Genomic DNA, 19,951 nt, shown 5'->3' with positions numbered 1-19,951 from the left:
GTGATAAAAACCTAACTAGTATGTGGGAGTAGGACTGTCTAGCTTTTTTCTTTTTGTTTGTTTTTTAGTTCAGTGGTATATTGTACCATACTGTGTTTGTGTTTTATGGATGAGGTTGACGACAATTGCTCTGTATATCGTACAGTTTAGTCAAAACTTCAGCATTCTGCTCAGAACTTTTACGTAGGTCGTCTAGGGATACGTTCTGAAACATCTCATTGCCTCCTTCACTAAGAACACAGTTTATTTTCATCGCTTTCTTCTAATCTTACTTTGCAAGGTGGGAACCATTTGGTGTGCTGACACGTAACTGTGGTAACCATCCTAACCCACGTATACGTGTGCTTTTGTGATGTGCTTTTAGGTACCTGCACTCGGGTTTTGGCAGCATGTTTTCAGTATTATTTTCAAGGTAACCATTAGGTTTGCAGTGGATCTGTTGTCTCCGGATTATTATTTCCTTCTAGTGGTTATTTTCCTCTTAATCCATCTTCTTTATTGTTTGTGTAGAACACCTACAATATTCCTCCTCCTGTAAAAATGGACTGCTATTTCTTCTACAGGTAAAAAGGCAACACAAAATCACGTCCTACATCCGAGGTCAGTGTGTGATGCTGTTCCAGTCCTGCTTGCTGATGGACACTCTCTGGGCAGCAGTATTTTACTCTTCCAGGCCTTATGTGTCCCAGAGAAGAAAAATGCATTATGTGTTTCCTACGCTTATGTAAGAATAAACAAAATTATTCTTCCAGGTGATACGAAGAAGTAGCGATGAGGAAAAGTTGCTGTGCTTGGTACGTCAGCGTGCAGGACACCACTGTCAAACCGCCGTCATCGTGATTCTCATACTGGCCTGGGAAGGGATCCCTCATCTCCTGGCTGACACGCTGTACAAAGAACTGACGCAGAGCCTCCGAAAATACGGCTGTCCCACCAGCCGCAGATGTGCGTTAAATGAAGAGTAAGTTACTTTAATAGTAAATGAGTGTTGTGGTGCCTTTGGAATGTTCTGCAATAAACAGCTTGAGAATTCAATAGTTCAACTAATAAACATACAAAAGCTCATTTAAAACTACAAACTACTAGGTGTCATTTCAGTATGAAACTTTGCTCCTGGCTTTTCCTAGAGACCAGGCTCCAAGTGATAATAGTACACGCTACACCCAGGGAAACAGGGTGGCAACGAACTGCCCTCCTGGCTTTGCGCATGCTGCCCAAAGACGTTCAGTGTGCCCTTTGCACATGTGGCCATGCTGGAGAGCTGCTAAGGAGGCAATATGTGACTTCCTTAAATAAACAAGAGGTTGAACACTCAAAATTAGGATCTTCCTCTCTGTGCCTCTGAGAGGAATTTAGTTTAATTGACGAGATGATATATTGCAGCTGAGGCTCTGGAGCAGTGCTGCCTTTGTGCTGATTTTTGTGTAGCCCACGTTCAACAGACTCTGACAGCTGTATGGTGACCTGAATCTAATGCTTGTGTTCCTAAAGGGTTGGGCTGAGTAGAGTTGTTCCACTTTGAAAGTTACATCAATTTGGAGCTGGTGGTATTGCTGCACATAACCAAATAATCACTGGATTGAGGGGTAACCTTTAGTACCAGTGATACTTGCTGGATAAAAATTTTATACAACTAGAGAAGTCAAATCAAAGTAGCATGGGTATACTTATATAGCCATAACTGAGTGTGATGTGTTTCCCAGAAGTGGGACTTTGTGGACTTGAGACTGTCTTTATGGGGGGGAAAAAAAGTCAGCCCTCTACACAAGAATATTTCCTTAACAGAAAAGATCTGGTGAAACCATATATTTTATAAATTCCTGTGTCGTTATGCTACGCATTATAAAAGAACTAGCAAATAGCATTGACCTAAAAAAAAAAAAAAAAAGCTGCATGGTCAGCTGACTTGACGTGTCTTTATTTCCTTTCATAGTCGTACTTGTGCATGTCAAGGACTTGATCCAGAAACTTGTGGAGCGTCATTCTCCTTTGGCTGCTCGTGGAGCATGTATTTCAATGGCTGTAAGTTTGCCAGAAGCAAAAACCCCAGGAAATTCAGGCTTCTCACTGATGACCCTAAGCAAGTAAGATTTATTTTATTTATTTTATTGTTTTGTTTTCCTGCAAATACTTATTTTGATGATTTTCAGAACTAGAAATGATATCTATGGCTATCCACCCCTTCTTTCACACACGTATGCATAGCTTAGCACACAGGCACCCAACTACATGTTCTGTAACTGTAGCATTTATAATTTTTCCACTGTATGAAATCTCAGTGTCGCTTACTATGTATTTAAATACCCTAAAATTATCCTTAAATGCTTTTCTGTATGTATATTTAGCTACACTGTGTAACTCCGTATGACGTGTTAATTCTTTGTAAGTATAAAGTACAGCTAAAGGTTTTTCTAAGCACTGAGGCTGCACCTCAGAGATTCGGTCCTTTTGCCTTGTCATAGGAATTTTTATACCTTGGGCTGCACTGCTTTCACCCTGCTGTCTGACCAGCTGACAACCTGATCTTCGGTGTGCCCCCTAAAATAAACTGGTTTTCCTGTGGACAGCACGTGTTTTAATCACTCCTGAAGGAGTGAATACACTAAAATATGATGCAGTCAAATGATACTGTAATTGCTGCTTAGGGGTGTTAGTGATGACATGAAGCTGAGATCACACAATCCATCACCGTATTTTCTGTGCTAGGTAATGAACCTCTTAAAAAAACCTACCAAATTTGTTTTTAACATTGGAAATGTTTTCATGAAGAAGGAATAAAGATGTTGTAAACTGATAACAGCTGCCTGATAAACTCACATTCCTCAGGGTAACTCAAAAGTGCCTTTTGTTCTGACTGTAGCTGTCTCTAACCCCACTTCCCTGGGGAACTCCTAGGTAAAAGCATCACACCTTTACTAGTACATCTGGCAAGCTGTAAGAGACATACACTACAGGGCAGTCAGTAACCTAGTTCTCTGTTGGGGTTACCCTGCTGATAATCTTTCTCGGCTCCTGAACTCCGCTGCTATCAGCTACAGAGAAGACCTAGCTGGTGGATGGCCAGGCAGTAGCAGAGGGATTGTTGCATTTTTAATGTAGCGTACGCATGCGTATGTACACACAATGTGAAACGTTAATTGTTTCTTGGAAGAGGGAGATGTCATTTGATTCACTGGAGCTAAATATTCCTCCCAAGTCCTAATTTTTTCCTGAAAGAGCTGACGAAGCATCTTTTACACATACGTGCATGAACGCAAACCCCTCAGTCTCCTTTGAGTTGTGCTGTCCACCCGCATGGTGGGTACTCACAGACTTCCCTAGCGCTTCAAGCGGGGGACTTCTGCCCCAGCAGGACAGGGCGCACACGGCCCTTCTGCCCTTCTCACTGAACACACGGCTGAGGCAGTACCGGCTGAAAATAGCCCTGCTTGTCCCAGGAGGGAGTTTGTTTTACAAACTTCCAGTTTATAGAAGAACGTGCTTATTGGGCATTTCTAAGAATTTTGTTCCTTCCCTTTGTCCTTTTCCCTTCTCTGTGATCCTGTGTTTTTAGGTTCTTCCCCCTGCAAAATGCATGGAGCGTTCTGTGCACGTGTTTTCTCTGTAGATTTCTAATGTCTTTAATAACATTAGCTGGGGAATCAGCCAAGGCGGCAACCTTCATATGTACTGTCTAACGAAGGATCAGGCTGTGCCAGATCTCTTGCGAGACAGCTCAGATGGGTCTGTCTTTGATCAGAACATGCTCTGTGGGACTGCCCGCTCTGTTGGTGGCATGACTTCCTCCGAGTCTGTGAAATGGCCACCCTGAGCTCCATTTGGCCACTTAGTCAAGCACAACAGCATTCTCGGCAGCATCTAGAAATGGTGCCCCACTCACGAGAGCTGTCTGGCACAGCCTGCTCACTCGAGAGGTAACCTGCAGAATTGTGGAGGAGAATACCTTCTACCACAGTTGCCTAAAGGGAAGGTTACTTCACCAGGACATTTTCTAGATGCGTGATCTCAAAGTGCATTCCCTTTATTTCCCCTTTTCCATGGAAGTTGTTTTAAAGCCTCTTTGGATTGTGCAGCTGAGAGGGGGTGAGGGTTGCACAGCACACAGGTACTGCACACCTGCGTGTGCCTGCGAGGGAAGCACGTGCACCCTTAGCCTCCAGCTGTGGGTGGCAGCGGAGCCTGGGCGCTTGCAGTGTGCGTGCAGGCTGTCAGTGCATCTCAAAGAAGTGAAATTACTGATAAATAATTTTTCTCTTCATTTGATTTTGTCATTAATTTTTCTAGAAGTTACTTCTTTTAGCTAAATATTGGATATTGATGATTTTTCAGATGACATAAAGCTAGGAGGTATAGCAAATTAAGAAGAAGATAGTTCGAAGTCCAGAAAGATTTGGATCATTTGAGGCACTGGATGGAGTGAGATGAGGTTAAGGGTGTAATATACCTAGGTAAGAACAGTGTGTAGGATAATTAAGGATGTGTTACCTTCAATGCAGTTCAGAAAAACTTGTGGTAGCCATCAACAGTTGACAAACTGGCTATAGTATGAGCTAAAATACAGTATCGTTTTATAATGTAACATCACGTTGAACAATGTAAAACTATCCTTATGTGTTTATATACATTGGTGTTTACAATATGTGGTGATAAGTGTTTTGCTTTTTTTTAAACAAAAAGAAAATAAGCTGTTGTTTTTGCCACTGTACAGTATGCAAAATGGAAGCTGCGGTTGTCTCTCAAAGCCTGGCCCTGGGAGGAAAACAAAGTAGGGAGGATGTCACCACCCTTTTCTTCCCCAGTTGGTTGGTGAATTTCCTGTAAAAGCAAAAATTTAGGGATTGTTTCTAGAAATAAGAGCTTAAATGTTACACTGCCATAGAAGCCCACCGAGCTACTTCCACATTTATACAGCTCCCTCTAAGGAAAGGAATATTACTTCCTAATCTAGTAGATCTTTCCATAAAGTCCTGAGTTTTGCACCTCCAAAGAACAAAATATTTCTCACATGTTCCTGAGAAGAGTTCTGTTGCAATGTTAGAAACATACAGCTTTCCCAAAGAGCTGAAATGGTTGCTAAATGCTATTGGGAGTTATCCATACGATTAAAAGAAGGCAGAAACCTCAGACTCTTTTAGCAGGGCTGTATTGACATAAATTAAGGCCCCATAAGCAAAACACTATAAGAAGACCTGGGGTTCCATCTCCACTCAGCACATGGTATAATTTTTCTCTCCTAGATGTTACTGCTCTGTTTTGTGTGGAACATTCCTTGACTGTCTGTGTATTGGAAGGGGGAAACGATGCAGAAATGAGTCTGTGTGTGCTGGTTTCTTTGCCCTAGCAGATACCCTCCAATGGTGTTTGTTGGCTGACATTTACCGATTTTGGTACTTCAGTCATGCAAAAGCGGGTGTGTTTATGGTTGGCGACAAGGGGCAGCAGAACAGAAGTCAGATTAATAAAATATAAAATAGAGGGGGGCTTTCCTGGTTTGCTGACTTGTCAGGCAACTCTAAACTGCATTAGATTCTTTTAAAGCATATCACAGCGCTCTGAATGTTGCCTTTCTCTGCAGGAGGAACTTCTTGAAAGTAATTTGCAAACTTTAGCTACTGATGTGGCCCCGGTTTATAAAAAGCTCGCTCCTGAAGCGTTCCAGAACCAGGTAGGTCTGTGATGTTCAACCTCGTGTAGCTGCAGCTCTGAACAGGCAGCTCAGTTTGAAAACAAGGTGAAGCCCCAAAGCGTGTTCATGGGTAGAAGCCCCAGACCTCGCAGATGTGGTGAATCCCCTCGCTTACAGCCGTTCCTTCATGTGGCCAGTTTTAATGGACTGCACCTTTTTTATTTCAACTGGTGGTTAAGTTGTGCACTGAGCTGTGCACATGTAAAAGGCTTAGAGATAATACTGTGAATAAAATTTCTTATTATTTAAAGACATTTTGACTCTGGCTGAGCCCGTAATCTCGTTTACATCCAGTCCTAAGTGTTGCACATTTCACAGGAAAATACGAGCTTTCTGATCATTCTTACTGGCTGCGTTTAATCCGTCACAAGCGCGGTTGTGGCTCACGGGGTTCCAAGTCGCTCACTTTCAGTCCCAAGTACCTGTAGTTCATTTTACTTCTAGGTGGAAAATGAACACCTGGGCCCCGACTGTCGGCTCGGATCCAAGGACGGTCGGCCTTTCTCGGGTGTAACAGCCTGCATAGATTTCTGTGCCCATGCCCACAAGGACACACACAACATGCACAACGGAAGCACTGTGGTATGTACATAGGATTTTCTTTCTGTCCTGTTTACTGTTGTGATTACTGTGTGGTTTAAAATGCTGCTGGATTTAGTGGGTACATTTGCATGAAGTGGTTTAAGGTATTACGAAATTAACCGCATGTTGCCATTTATAAATTCCCATCTTATTTGCATATATTTGTTACTGGTCTACATAGGACATCAGTTCATCTTATTACAGAGCAGATCAAGAAAGGTACAGGAGTGATCCTGCCTACAAAATACCTTAATCCTTTTAAGACACCCCGGCCTTTTGGAGAGGACTGGCCATAGGACAGAGAAGCTATTCCCAGTAGAGGTTTGTTCAAAGGCAAATAATTATCTGACCAAGGAGTTGTACAGACTTCTGTAGAGGAAGAGCTAAAACAAACTGATTCATCATTATTTTACCACACACCCCCCCCACCCCGGCTCAGTTCTTATCAAATTTACCTTTTCTTGCACTGTGCACTTGCCAGGCTTCATGTTAGTGTAGTTACTAGTCAGAAAGGAGAGAGTCTGATGTCGTGGTGGAGTCAGGTGACTGTTGTGATCTTTAAATCTCAGTAGGAAAGGAAAACCCACAGATGTGGGCTTTGTGGTGTGGTCATTGTACCAAATACCCTGTAGGATTGCTAGTGAGAAAATCAGTTGGGAATTACTCGGTTAAGCGATCTTGTAGAAATGGAGAGCATAGTCTTGAAGACAGACAATCTCAAAAGAGGAAAGATAAAATTGTCCTGGTTTGGCCTAAAACAGACCAGTTTTCCTTTCAGTGATTTTTACTTTCAGCTGAGTCTCTTCTAAGCAACTGCACTTTCTGAGACTAACTGCATGTTTTGCAGACAGTGTCTGCTTCCAGGACTGATGACGCTCGAAGTTTGTAGTTATCGCTGAGGCACCGGTAGGGATGTTGTGCAGAAAGGCTCTTGCTGTACTTATTCTTAGAGAAACCAAGGTCACTGCTGAATTCCTCACTGCTTACGAGTGAAGAGCCGAAGGGGGGTCGCAGCTGCAGGGGGGAGCGGACAGGGCAGGTGACCCAAAATTGACCAACAAGGTATTCCATCCCATACACGTCATTCTCGGTATAAAGCGGGGGGATCACGAGGGTTTCACCCCCTTCTGCTATGGCCGGTGTCCAAAGAGGACTGCGTCTGTGTTCCTGCTGCCCCCATCCCAATCCGTGCATCCCTGAGTCCAGTCCCCGTCCGTCACTGGGCCCAGCCTGGGCCTTCCCGGAGCCTGCCCTGCAGTGCCGGTGGGGATGTGACCGACATCGGGGGAGCTCGATCTTGGTTTTGTACATATTTGTATATATTTAATTATTTATATTATTATTATTATTATAGTTTATTAAAACTGTTTTAATTTTCCAACCCATAAATCTCTCTCCCTTTTCCCTTTCCCTTCCCCTTCTAGGCGGGGAGGAGGGTTAATGGAGAGCATCTGCCACCGGTTCAATAGCTGGCCCAGCCTTAAACCGTGACAAAAATAAATCTTACAATCTGGGTTTTTTAATAGAGCTTTGCAGTGCTCTAAATAGCTCAGATGTACATTAGTGGAGGTAACACTCAAGAATAACTTCTCTGTCAGAGGATGCATATCTAGAAAAAAGAAATCCGTCTAAAATCTCTGCCTACTCTAGAAACAGTCTTTTTTTTAAACTTGGAAATGAAAATTGAGTTATTATGTTGCTGTGATTCAATAAAATGCTGCATTTACACATAGAATTAACATTTAGCATTTGTGTGTGACATCAATGAAATTACTGGAATGGTCGTTTAATATTAATTCTGTGCTTGTATGTTTGGCAAATGTCCGTTACTTTAAATTATGGAAGCAGATTTCTGAATTCGCCAGGAATGCCAGTCCTGAATAGAGTGAACATTTGTGCCTAGCATTGAGTGCCACCTGTATGCAGATATTCTATAAGAAATGCTGGAAGCGTACTTTGCAAAATACTAGTAAGATGCTATGAGTAAGCTCACGTGTAAGTACAGTCACTTCAAAGCTTCTGAAGCAGGAATTCAAACCTCGTAAAGATCCCAGATTTGAAAACGAGACTTCCTTGTTCATGACAAACTGCATGGTACACTGCTTAAGGAAATTTAATTTAGGTATTCCCAAAATAATAATATTTTGTTAAGTGCTACATTGGCTCTTAACTTAAAGACAAAATGAAATGGAGACTGAGCCTGCTACTCATTCTGCTGTATCGGATCCCAGAAAAGTCAAATAAGTTACAGCCAGAAGTGGCTGGAGGGACAATTAGCCCTTTTTTTGAGGGGTGTATTGGGGAATAGTTCTACAAGTGTATTTATCTGTAATCATCTGATGTAATTTCAGCTTCGGATGATGCTTGCTGCTGTTGGTACTTTATTTCTATGGGTCGTACATGGTGTGTTTGCAAGTAATTCCAAATCTAAGCAGCATGGAAAACTATGACCTGTGGAAGGTCATTGTATAGGCCAGAACTTACCATTGGCTTTCTATCAAGTTCTGCCAAGTTTTGTAAGCCTTGCAGAACATTACCAAATCATTATAACTGCTGAAAACTACGCCTTGGAATTTGATTTTCATCAGATAGCTCGCTCATACAAAAAATTATTGCATCCTTGATATTCTCTTTATTTAGATTTGATAATATCTTTATTTTAATATACTTGCAACAAAGGTCTATATATAAACAGGAAATAGTTGCAAGTATTAACGCTCAATTTACATACTTGAATTGGGACATGTGGAGGTGAAGTAGAGTTCAGAGTTACCTTATGATCTATATACAGCCCGCACAGGGAGAAGATGTGGGTGTGATTCCTGGGACGTACAGAGTTTGCTGTCTGTTAGTCTGTCTGGGTGTGTAGTTACAGTGGCACCTATGGGAAGCCTTAAAGCAAAAAATATTGTTTTGCAAACAGGGTGCTAGGACGTGCCGGGCTTTCTTCAGTCTAGAGCAGCTTGGTGAGGATCAAAATTAGGGTTGTTAATTTTGGCTTGTAACCAACTCTGGTAACAACACAGGAAAGCTAGTGGTAAGGACACAAAAGGAAATTACTCTGTGGGATTCCAGCATCTGTCTGGTCACCTCCTGCGTTCCCATCTAGTTCCAGAAGCTGCTTCGGCTTCCTGCCTAGTTTAAAATAGACTATGGTTTCTTATAGGTCACTGGCAGTAATGGTGGAGGAGTCCTTTACATAACTGTGACATAGCTTGTAAAATGTGTTGTGTGCAAGTAACACATCTGAGGTGACAGCTTTCATAGAGATGATTGTTTTCTGATAATGTGGTAATAAACAGAATGAGAACGCTTTGCCCTGCCGTACAAACCGTAAACATCCAGAACGTTATTTACTATTTTTCTCTTGTGTTTTGTTTATTTGATTTTTTTCAGTGGCAGTCACACCTTACAGTTCAAAGGCTGTACAAAGTCTGCGTGTCATCTTGCACCTTGTTAGCCTTGGTAGGATTTCTGCCCTTCCTCCTTATTCTGACACAAAGTCTTCATTTATAAAACCTAAAGTTCCTCTAGACTAAAAAGGTTAATATAAATACCCCGTAAGATGGTATTTGACTGCTGCCAGCTCTATCACCACGACTTAGGGCATAAGTGACACATTTTCGTTTTCTCCCTTCGGTTGTTGGTGAATCACTTGTACCACAAATCTGAAAGGGATGCTGCACAGGGCACCGAAAGGAAAGGAAAGCCAGAATCTGTTTAAATTATTTAAACCAGACACAGACATGAGTTCAGCAAAGCACTTAGATGAGTTTAGCGATAAGCATGGAGTTTACTGTATGCTTAGAAGAATATATTATCTACTGAGCTGCCAATAACAACGTCCTTGCTCTGTCTCTGCCAGGATTTCAGAAGAGCATTCCTGTATTTTGCTCATGTTTTGATGATCAGCTGCGTTATTTGTGTGTGACTCTGAAAATAAATGAGGCTGTCATTTTTGTTAGCAGTGGGGTAAAAAAGTCTTGGAAATGTCTTCTGTAGATACAAGACAGAATAGTGCATCTTAACTTACCAAAGTTGAGGATTACCGTGGGAGATGTGATTTGCTGAACATCTTTCCTGGCTAGCAGAATCACAGCCTCAGTTTAGCAGGGCTGCTTTTTGGTAGAAAAGCTAAAAATAAAAATGAATAGTCCCTGTTTGCTCTGTAGTAGAATGAAAACACTTGGCAGCTCTACAGAGGTGTAAACTAACGTGTTTATCTGAAAGAAGCAAAAGTAACATCTGCCTACGAATGGAGTTTTTTAAGAACCAATAAATACTCCATCCATTTTCACTCAGGTTCTTTTGTCATCTTGTAACATTTTCCTAAGGTCCATTGATGTACGTTACAACCGCAGTGTTAGGGTGCAGCATTACTTGTGGATATGAAGCTAGACCCTAAATGAGCAACACACAGATAAAAGCTTTGTAGTTATTAATGGAGTCAGTGAAATGTAGGTATTTTTGTTTCTTTATTGGATTAGCTGCCAAGGATCCCATTCTTCCTACATGTGTGAATCCATTTAAATCGCTGACGCAGGGGGTGTTACAGTGACCGGAACACAATGGTTAACGAAGACTTTGCTAGTTCTGTAGCGTGTGTATGGGTGTTTCTCACCCTGCTGGGCCGATGAAGGAGAGAGACCAGCTGCAGTTATGTGTAATCACTGGTGCCGCACAGTCTGCAACAGGCGCTGTGGAAGAAGCGGGCGGGGAAGATACATCTGTGCTTCAAGGGCAGCTACAATGTAAAATGTATTATTGGCAGCAGAACTAAGCAGTGTCAATCAGCAAGCCATCAACAGTTCCTGATTTATTAAAAATAATCCTCAGCTTTTCCAAGCACTTACTGTATTTCTGTAGCTACAGCTCATCCAGCCGTTGCACACAGGCGCAGGCCTCTACGATAAAGGACAGAAGGTCTCTGAATGGTCCGGCTGCATTCGGGACCGTGCTCACAGCTTTGGGAGCTGCAGCAGTACTAGAAGCGTAAATGGGTGGTTGGGGTTATGACAAATAGGAGAAAAGATAAACCCCACAGGGCCGCAAAGGAAGGGGTTTTGTTCCTCTGCTTTATATTGTGAAAATGGAGAAACATTAGAAGTTCACTCTACTAACCTGTGAGCTCCCAGACAGTGGTTTGTGCGCCAGACCCGTGTGGCAGCATGGGGTACAGAAACGCTGCCTGATGTCACTTCCCATGTGTGTGTATAGTGGTCAAAAGGAAAATCCCTTTGGGGTTCCCCTCTCTGTCAGGCTTACGCACGCTTACTCAGGGTATGACAGGCTGATAAAACAGCCCTGTTAGTCTCGGCTGTAAAGGAAAACCAGCGCTGTTTGTGTTTGTCATGGTAAGCAATGATGATGCAGCACCTCAGTCCCACATGGCACCCGCTGCTTTCCATCTGCAGCGGGAAGATGAGTATAGGAAACCTGATTCCATCTTTCAAGTTCAGAAGGGCTGTTCGACTGCTTTGCTGAAACTGGAATTTAAAACATCTGTTCTTGTGACAGAGTGGAAAAGGCCACATCGTTTCTCCATGTGAAGTTCAAGAGGACAAAGGCAGATCAAAGAGTCCCAGAATAATGCACTGGGAGCTCTGTGGCTACAGATGTTTCTATGGAGATCTGTGGAGGGAATTCCATAGAGTTCACCGGTGCATTTTAAGTTAAAAAAAAAAAAAAAAGTTTTCTGAATATGCAAAATTTACCATGACATCACTAAGCCTAGAACAGGTAATGGTTTTGGTCACCAAGCACACTGGAAACCTAAACAAACCACTTGGCCAACATTTTCTTTGGCTTTTGAGCATCCTGGATGATGGAGCTGCATGCTCTGGAAAAAGCATTTAGAGTAGCAGGATGTGCTGCTTCACTGTGTAACCGGGCTTTAACGGAGCCCAGCATTTCCTCAGGTTCAGGGTCAATTTTGGTCAGTTTGCAACACAGTATCGGTACCAATGGAAGATGTTCCTTTTAACTTCTCAGCGATAGCTTCTCTTCCAGTTTCGTAATGGGATGTTTTGCACAGATTTGAATATCAGACTGGCTTTTGAAACAAATGTTTCTCATTTGGTGGATTATTCTACTTCAGCTGTAAATTGCTAGCTTATCTCAAGGGCCTTAATTTATAGCTGTAACATTAACTTTGCAGTTATCCACCTGCCATTGTGTCCTTCCTTTTATATTAAAATATATTATGGGGGGCACTGACCTTGAAATTTTACATATATTAAATCTGCTGTCATGGTATTTAGGCTGTAGGTGTACTGGTCTTCAGGTTTTAAACATAATTTTTAATATACATTAATTTCTTAATTTTATGTATTCTAAGTCAGTATTTAATATATATTGTGTTGGAGTTGACTATAGTTTCAACATAGTTCTGCCAAGATACTGCAGCCCTCATCTTCTCAGCTCCTCAAAACAGTTCTTTAGTTTTCTTGTTCTAAAGAGGGTGTTGCCTTTGTGACAGTGACAAATACTCATTTTTTGCTTAAAGTAAGTTTTCTTTCAACCAATATGAGCTTTGATTTTTGTCTCTGCTTGTCTCTACTCCCCACCCCCCGGGCCAAGCATTGTGAAAACATAGAGCTAATCTACCTTTGCCTAATTGTAAGCCAGATGAAAGATGGTTAATACATTTTTAAGAGTAAATCTTTTTATGGAAAAGAGTAAATCTAATAAATGCACAAGATCAGTTTTCTGTGAAAGTGTCTGGTGAAATGTGTGAAGATCTAGAACTGTGAATTGGATGAGGGTCTCAATTTTCAAACTAAGCAAGACTGTGGATTGTCTCTTCAAGATGTGGACATTTTTCAGACTAGTGCATGGGTCCAGACACATACAGGTTGGACAGAATATTTTTGAAGACAAGTGAGAATCATTCTGTTTCTGATGAGAACAAGTGGGAGCTAGGCTCCCCCACACTTATTTTATTACTGGTTTTGGATTTAATTTAGAAGGGGAGGATGTGCTGGGTTTTCTAAGAACATGGGTGATGTGTAATTGTGCTCTCTCTATGTCCAACCCTCTTTCAACCCTCTATCCTGAATAACTTGGAATCTGGTGGCAAATTTCAACCAGATTTCACAGAACTTTGCAGAAACTGAATTGTCTTTGGAGATTTTAACCTTATTCCAAGTTGTGAAATATCACTGAGTAGGGGAGATGGATCGAGGTTAGCTCCTCCTTTGAGGAGGTGGCAGGGTCCTCACAGCCGTGGCCCCATGTTAATCTGCAGGCAGCTGCTGGCCCGGTAGCCAGGAGGCACCGAGCTTCAGCCGGGCCCTGCTTCTGCTGGCCAGTGTCCAGCAGAGGTGGTGGGGGGCCCAAAAGGGAGTAGGGGTGACGGTGCTGGGGTTGGGCGTGGGGGAGCGCGGGGATGGAGAAGTCCATAGGGAACCAGGCGTCATTCGCTGCTCACGGAACAACTTGTTGTTTTTTCTAAATCTTCCTCGTGGTCCCAAGGCTGCCCAGTAGAGGTAAGTACGCATGGAGCAAGCACATCAGTAAACGCTACTCATCAGCTTCTAATTGCCCCTTCACTTTGCCTTCTTAAGAGCCCTTCTCTCGATCCTTTCAAAATGCCACCTGAAAAGCTCTTCTCCTTTGTCTGTGCCCCTCGAATTTTCTCCTTTTGCTGCTCTGCAACTGTCAAGCTTCGCATATAGCTATTTATAAAGCCCTAACCCCCACCTTATTGATATAGGATTTCTAGTTTGTGATTCTGTAACTTTGTTATTCTGGAAATAAGTGTGTGATGCCTTCATGTGAAAGCTGTGCTATAAAATAAAAAATGTTTGGGTTTTTCTCCCCCTAAATAATAATATTATTAATCTCCTCTGGAATGTCAGGCATGGTGACAAGATTCTGGGAAATTGGATTAACTGTTTGACAGGCATCCCATTCAGCCTCCACAATGATGGAATGATAACGTTTCCATTTAGGGAGTATCATCTCATCCTTGGACGGCGCTCAGATTTCCCTATGTGTGTAGTTAGTTACTCCCTGTGAAACAGAAGCTTAACTAAGCCATGATGCTAATGCATGGCTTTCTAGTAATGTAGTGAAAACCAGGAGTCTCTTTTGAATGTAATCAATAAAACTATAGATGGTGTGACTGTTTGTACACGTGCTCATACGTGTAAAACTGTTACTCCCCCTTGGAAAGCACAGAATGAAACCAGCGAGCATATACCGCTGGGTTTAGTGCTCTTTTTAAGGTGAAGGGTTAACGTTAATAATGGCCAGAACTCTGGAAGTGCTGCAAATCACAAGTACTGCAAAGGTTCAGCAGTGATTTGGAAAAATTATAGTACGAAAACTGTGGCAATAAGTTTGAATATTTATCCACATTTCTAGTGTGCCCTTATCAATCTGGATCTAACCACCATTCTGCTCTCGGCTCCAGTATCTCACAACACATAATTTAATATGAGAAAGTGGGTCAGCAGCCTAAGAGAAACCAAACATTTGCTGGGTCTGGTGGCTTCACTGCAGCAGGCAGGCAGAGTTGGGGAAGGGTGTTAATTTAGGACAGTGTGTATAAAGAGAGAGAGAGGGAGGGAGTTAGGGCAGAGGTTTGCTAAAAATACAGAGCAGTATGAGGAACTGGTTGGGCGTTTTTCATTTGCCAGCCAAAACAAAAAGCAAAAACAGTTCCATGTCATAGAAACTTCTCGTTCAATCCAAAAAGAATATTTATCTTTTTTCATTTTTTTAGTCCTTAAAAATGAATCTGAACATCAAATATGTATTAAAAAAAATCTGAATGCTTAGGAATTCACAGTATATTTACAGCTCAGATTCTTTACCAAGGCTGACAGGTATTTGTGGATAGTGTGAGTTGAGCCAAAGTTTCATTTTCCCTGTCCAGGACACGTGCCTTGGTCTTATCCTTCAAGTACCAATGATTTTTCTCACCATCGTAAATCAAACAAAGTATTTGCCAGATCTTTCCACCTGAAAGACCCATAGCATTGAGGCCATCAAAGATGATAAAACCACGAAGCCTAGGATGACTCCTTAACTACGTAAATAACTTTTGTATTTTAGGTCTGTGGTTGTATTTGTAAATGTTTCTGTTCTCGCCAGGTCTGTACGTTAACGAAGGAAGACAACCGGCGAGTGGGGGTGATTCCAAGCGACGAACAGCTCCATGTGTTACCTCTTTACAAAATCTCACAAACAGATGAATTCGGCACCGAAGAGGGACTGGAAGCTAAGATAAAAGCCGGAGCCATACAGGTGCTCACAGCTTTTCCCAGAGAAGTACGAATGTTAGCGGAGCCACTCAGAGCTACAAAGAAGAAGAAACCAGACACAAGGAGGACCCCGACTGAAAAGCAGCCGTTAATAGATAAAAAATATTCAACACCAGTAAAGCTGAAAACTGAAGCCCCAGAAAATCTTGGCAACACTTTGCATTGTTTAGGTGAGTGGTGCTTATTAAATTCTGCCAGTCTGTTCTGATACTGTGTTGCCTCTTACCTGTCAGAAGGGAAGGAAAAGCTCCTTAATACTCATTTTATAAAATACTTGTATATTCTGCATTTTAGGGGCTAACGAGCAAGTCATTGTAGTCAATGTTCTCTCTTGGCAAAGGAAAAAGAACAGGTGATCACCTAAAATTAAGTTTGTGGTGGTGTGTTAGCACCAGTGAAACATTTCCAAGTTCCCTTATTCTAATAAATAATGACAGTAGGATCATCTTGAAATACTGTTGTAGAATGTTTCTCTAAATAACAGACATGAATTTCTGTCATTTGGAAGTACAAGAACTGTGTTATCCACTCCCTGTGAGAGACAACGGCTTTCTCACCATCTGAGCTGATGCTGATTTCCTGTCAGTGGCATGGATACTGCTGCAAAGCAAGAGGTTTGCAAAAGAACCCCAGGTTTTATCTAACGAGACAGTGCTGCTCAAATTGTTCCTTGAAAGATTATTAGCAAGGGCCAGAGAGGTGGAAGCTGCCAGCAGCCAGGTAAAAGGTATCCGTGCTTGTTCTGTTACAAGAAGATTACTATGGCCAGAGTCTTCTGCTACAACACGTGTTTGTGCAACACAGAGTTGTGGCTGACTGAGCTGTGTGGAGGCGCTTTTGTTTCATGTTGTTGTACCTGGGGTCAGATTTGGGGCCAGTACTTCAGAGGACAGAGCTGTGCTGTGGGACTTTGCAGTAATGAGAAGCAGAAAAGAAGAAAGAGGTTGAAAAAGCCATGGACCATGATTCTCTGATTAGAGGGGAAAAAATAAATGAAAGGCATTAAAGCATAGCCTATCTGCCTTTTATCTGCTGTAATTTTGGATTTTATTCCATGAGAGATCCGGATATATGCAGTAGATTGGAGGGGAGGAATGATAGTTAAATGTATTTAGAAGAATGTCTGCATTTGGGGGGGCAGAATTTAAAAAAGAAATAAATCCATTTGACACACTTTCATGATTTGCACTCAGCACCCTGCTTTGTTTCAGCAGAGGAGCCGGGGCAAGCAATAAATGTTGCATATAGCAAGCTGGAGTAAGAACAAGAGAAGCAGTATTATTATTGACAGCCCTAGGAAATCAGACAGACATTCAGTTAATCTGCATGCAAGTTTGGGAGGCACCGTCCAGGCTTTGAAACAAATATAAAAGGACTCCCTCAGGCTGAGGACCAAGTCCAACAATAACTCCAAAGCAATGATTAATAACTTCCATCGTGCTTGGGGTGGACTGGAAGTCCTGGAAGCATTACAGGGCTCTGCTTTGGGAAGGAATTCTGAAACTGTCTGATCTCACTGGAAAGTTGTTTTGAAACACTGAAATAAGAGTTAAGAACCGCCTACCCGTACGTGACATCGCAGTTACAAATAGGCACGGCTTCGACAGCTGAAAACCAGGCCTTTGCCAAACGGTGCAATACCCAGAGTTCTGCCATATGCTTTGGGAACACGGAACTTTATTCCTTGAACATGCAAAAATAATAAAATAACTGTGTAAACAAGCCATCTTGCATCATTTGTTTGGACTTGAAGTATTTTGGTAAAGTAATTTAAAAGGGCTGCTGATAAAAATAAGTCACAGAGAACGGAAGAGATACTTCTATGAGTGAGAAAGTTGTTCAGAGATGGAAAAATAAGAATGTGAATAGAAATACTTAGTTTCTATCATAAAAGTGCAGGTTTTGTCATGGAAGTTTTGACAGTAGAATCCCTCAAAACAGACGTCAACACTATAATCCCCAAATCTCCTGATGGCACATATTGCCACAGTTGGCCATGGGGACCATTTCGAAGAGGCTTCACTAACTGGGCAGCAGTGGCAGAGGAAGTTCAGGTTTGCAAAGGGCTCTGCGTGAGATGAAGAACCTGAAGCATTTATGCACATCATTTATGTGTGTGTCCTGGTCATACAGGACGATGGCTGGGTGTCACTGTAAAGACCTCAGCACACCACTGCTGCCCTGCCCCAACCCCCAGTAAAATGGAAAGACCTGTAAATTCGGGATTTAGAACACTACAGTGTTATACATGTACACACAGTTCTTTGCAGTTATAGGGGATCAGTCATTGATGGGTTCTTTCCATTCTGCCAGTGGTGGGTATCATTTTAGTCCTGAGGAATGGAAAATTTTAGTCTAGCTGAGATTGTTAAGCTCAATATGAAAACAAAATCAAAGGGCCTGTGAGACAAAGCAGTTGGAACTAGACTACCCAGTAGTCACTCCAGATGGTAAACTAGAGGAAACAACTGATTATTTAAATCGGGATCCCTTCGTATTAAGAGTGGCATTCAATTGTGGTCACACCATTTAAACATAAACTAAAAGACAAAGGTTTGAAAAATAGGTGAAAAAAGATAGAAGAACTTACTAGGGGAAGAAAAAAAAACCTGCCTACAGTTTTAGGTAAGCAGTGAATAAAGTACTGCTAAAGTATGTTAAGCAAGTCAGTACTATTACATTTTCTCCTAATGTAAGAACAAAAGAATACTTAGCTGCACTTCAGCTGTAAAGGGAAAGTGGTGTATGGAGTGTATAGTACTCAATTTACTGATGAGGACAAGAGTTTAGAGTATTAGTTTTGCTTTTTAAATATTAAAAAAATATGGAGAACGTGCGGTTAGATGAGACGAGATGAGATAACTGTGGTATATACGTCAGTCATGTTTTCAGCCATGTGAGGCTCTCGCTCTTTGGAGTAGCCTGGGGGGATCACGAAGGAGTCCCAAGGCCGGCTATGCCATGTTGCCCGTTACGTACGTGTAGTATGTTCTTTTGAAGAGCCCTGACTGCCATTGCGGTATCCCCCAGCTGGAAAGCCTGAAAAGCTTGAGAGACTCCTCTGACCTGCTTGTCTTCACCACATGGAGAATTGGAAATTAAGAAGGGATAAGAGAGGACTCTCGTCTCCTTGTTACTGTCTTTACCTGGCAGCAAAGATGGTGGTGAGGAGGACTTCTGAGTGCTGAAGACAGATTAAGTCGGCTTGGTAGAGCGTGCATGTGAAGACTTGGTTTGAATCTCGACTGTGCCAAGTCCTTTGTAGAAACTCTGTGTACTAAACAGGCTGTGCTTGTTATGCACCTTTTGCCAACAGCAAGCAGCACAACTGTTAATTTTTACATTTGTGCTAATGCTGAGAGCCTTTGACATTCTAAATTGTTATGAAATGCGTATTGAAGATAGAGGCCTTATGTCCTTCCTCGTGTAGTCCTGTCATTGAACCACATTGTTCTGGACAAATAAACTTTACAGACGGAAAGGTAATTTTTGTCTCCATAAATATAAATACCAGCAATTCTTCTTGGCCCGTATCGTATAGAACAGGAGATGAACCACCAGCTTAGAGACAGTTTCTCAGCTGGCCACAGCAGAGCAGTACTTCAGTGGAGGCGCACCAGACTCTGAACCCAGGAGGTGCTCGTGGGCAGCGGTGCCACCTTGTCTGAACCATGGCTGATTTCCCTCTGCCCGTGTATGTGAATTAACTTCTCTTAATCTCGGCTGCTTTGCCCCACAGAGCAAGGAGCTTCTGGCAAGAGATGGGCGATTTGCTGGAGCCACGGCCATCTGGAGAGTGCTGTGGGTTGTTAACACTTGTTTTCAGAGAATGTAGGTCTCTCTTCAGAGATGATGGAAAGTGCAATGTGTTTCAAATCTGTCGGGGCAAGGCATTGGTCTGGGGTGAAATGCTTTGAGTTTGATTTCATAGAAAAGGTTTTTAAAGAGTTGATGCGGTTTCCTTATGTCCCTCCACAACTTCAGTATTTGCATACTAACGATTGTGTCCATAATTTATCCCACTTTGCCTTTTTTGCATTCCTATTGAAAGAATGTTTTTTTAATCCATCACTGTTTATAAATTGTTAGAAGACAGACTAGAAGAAAGAATAGTTCTTCTATATTCGGTAAAGCAATTAAACATTTATGGAACAAAGCAGAAACACTGACAGAGACGGTCTTTTATGAGAGTATGCGAGAGCTCTCTGTGGGGTGCCAGTTTGCCAACAAAACACATGTAAAACAATTTCAGGGCAAGTCCACCAAAGTCCATCAAAAGTCTGTCAGCCCATCAAAGTCGATGGAATTCTTTCCCATTACTCCAGTGGACTCTGGATTGAATTTATCCATGATGAGAATGAGTCACTTGAGGAGACTGCTCCACAAACAAGCACAAGGGCAGGGTGCCAGGGCT

At 42.1% G+C, this 19,951-nt stretch overlaps 1 protein-coding gene across 4 annotated transcripts in view; it reads left to right on the top strand.

The window, feature by feature from the left end:
* The window catches only part of TET1 (tet methylcytosine dioxygenase 1), a 71,260-nt gene that overhangs the window by 49,310 nt on the left and 1,999 nt on the right, over positions 1 to 19,951 (top strand). For 3 of the 4 annotated variants that reach the window (XM_068416640.1, XM_068416641.1, XM_068416642.1), the window contains exons 7-11: positions 753 to 961; positions 1,934 to 2,084; positions 5,576 to 5,665; positions 6,131 to 6,268; positions 15,368 to 15,707. In XM_068416640.1, coding sequence (XP_068272741.1) covers positions 753 to 961; positions 1,934 to 2,084; positions 5,576 to 5,665; positions 6,131 to 6,268; positions 15,368 to 15,707 — 928 coding nt within the window. Of the gene's footprint in view, positions 1 to 752; positions 962 to 1,933; positions 2,085 to 5,575; positions 5,666 to 6,130; positions 6,269 to 7,692; positions 7,918 to 15,367; positions 15,708 to 19,951 lie in introns of those variants that run through there. The other variant, XM_068416643.1, reaches the window with a different exon arrangement.

Source organism: Nyctibius grandis, chromosome 20 (assembly GCF_013368605.1).
Source record: "Nyctibius grandis isolate bNycGra1 chromosome 20, bNycGra1.pri, whole genome shotgun sequence".
NCBI lineage: Eukaryota > Metazoa > Chordata > Aves > Nyctibiiformes > Nyctibiidae > Nyctibius > Nyctibius grandis.
The sequence above is the reverse complement of the archived record's forward strand: the minus strand, read 5'-3'. Positions and strand labels throughout refer to the sequence as shown.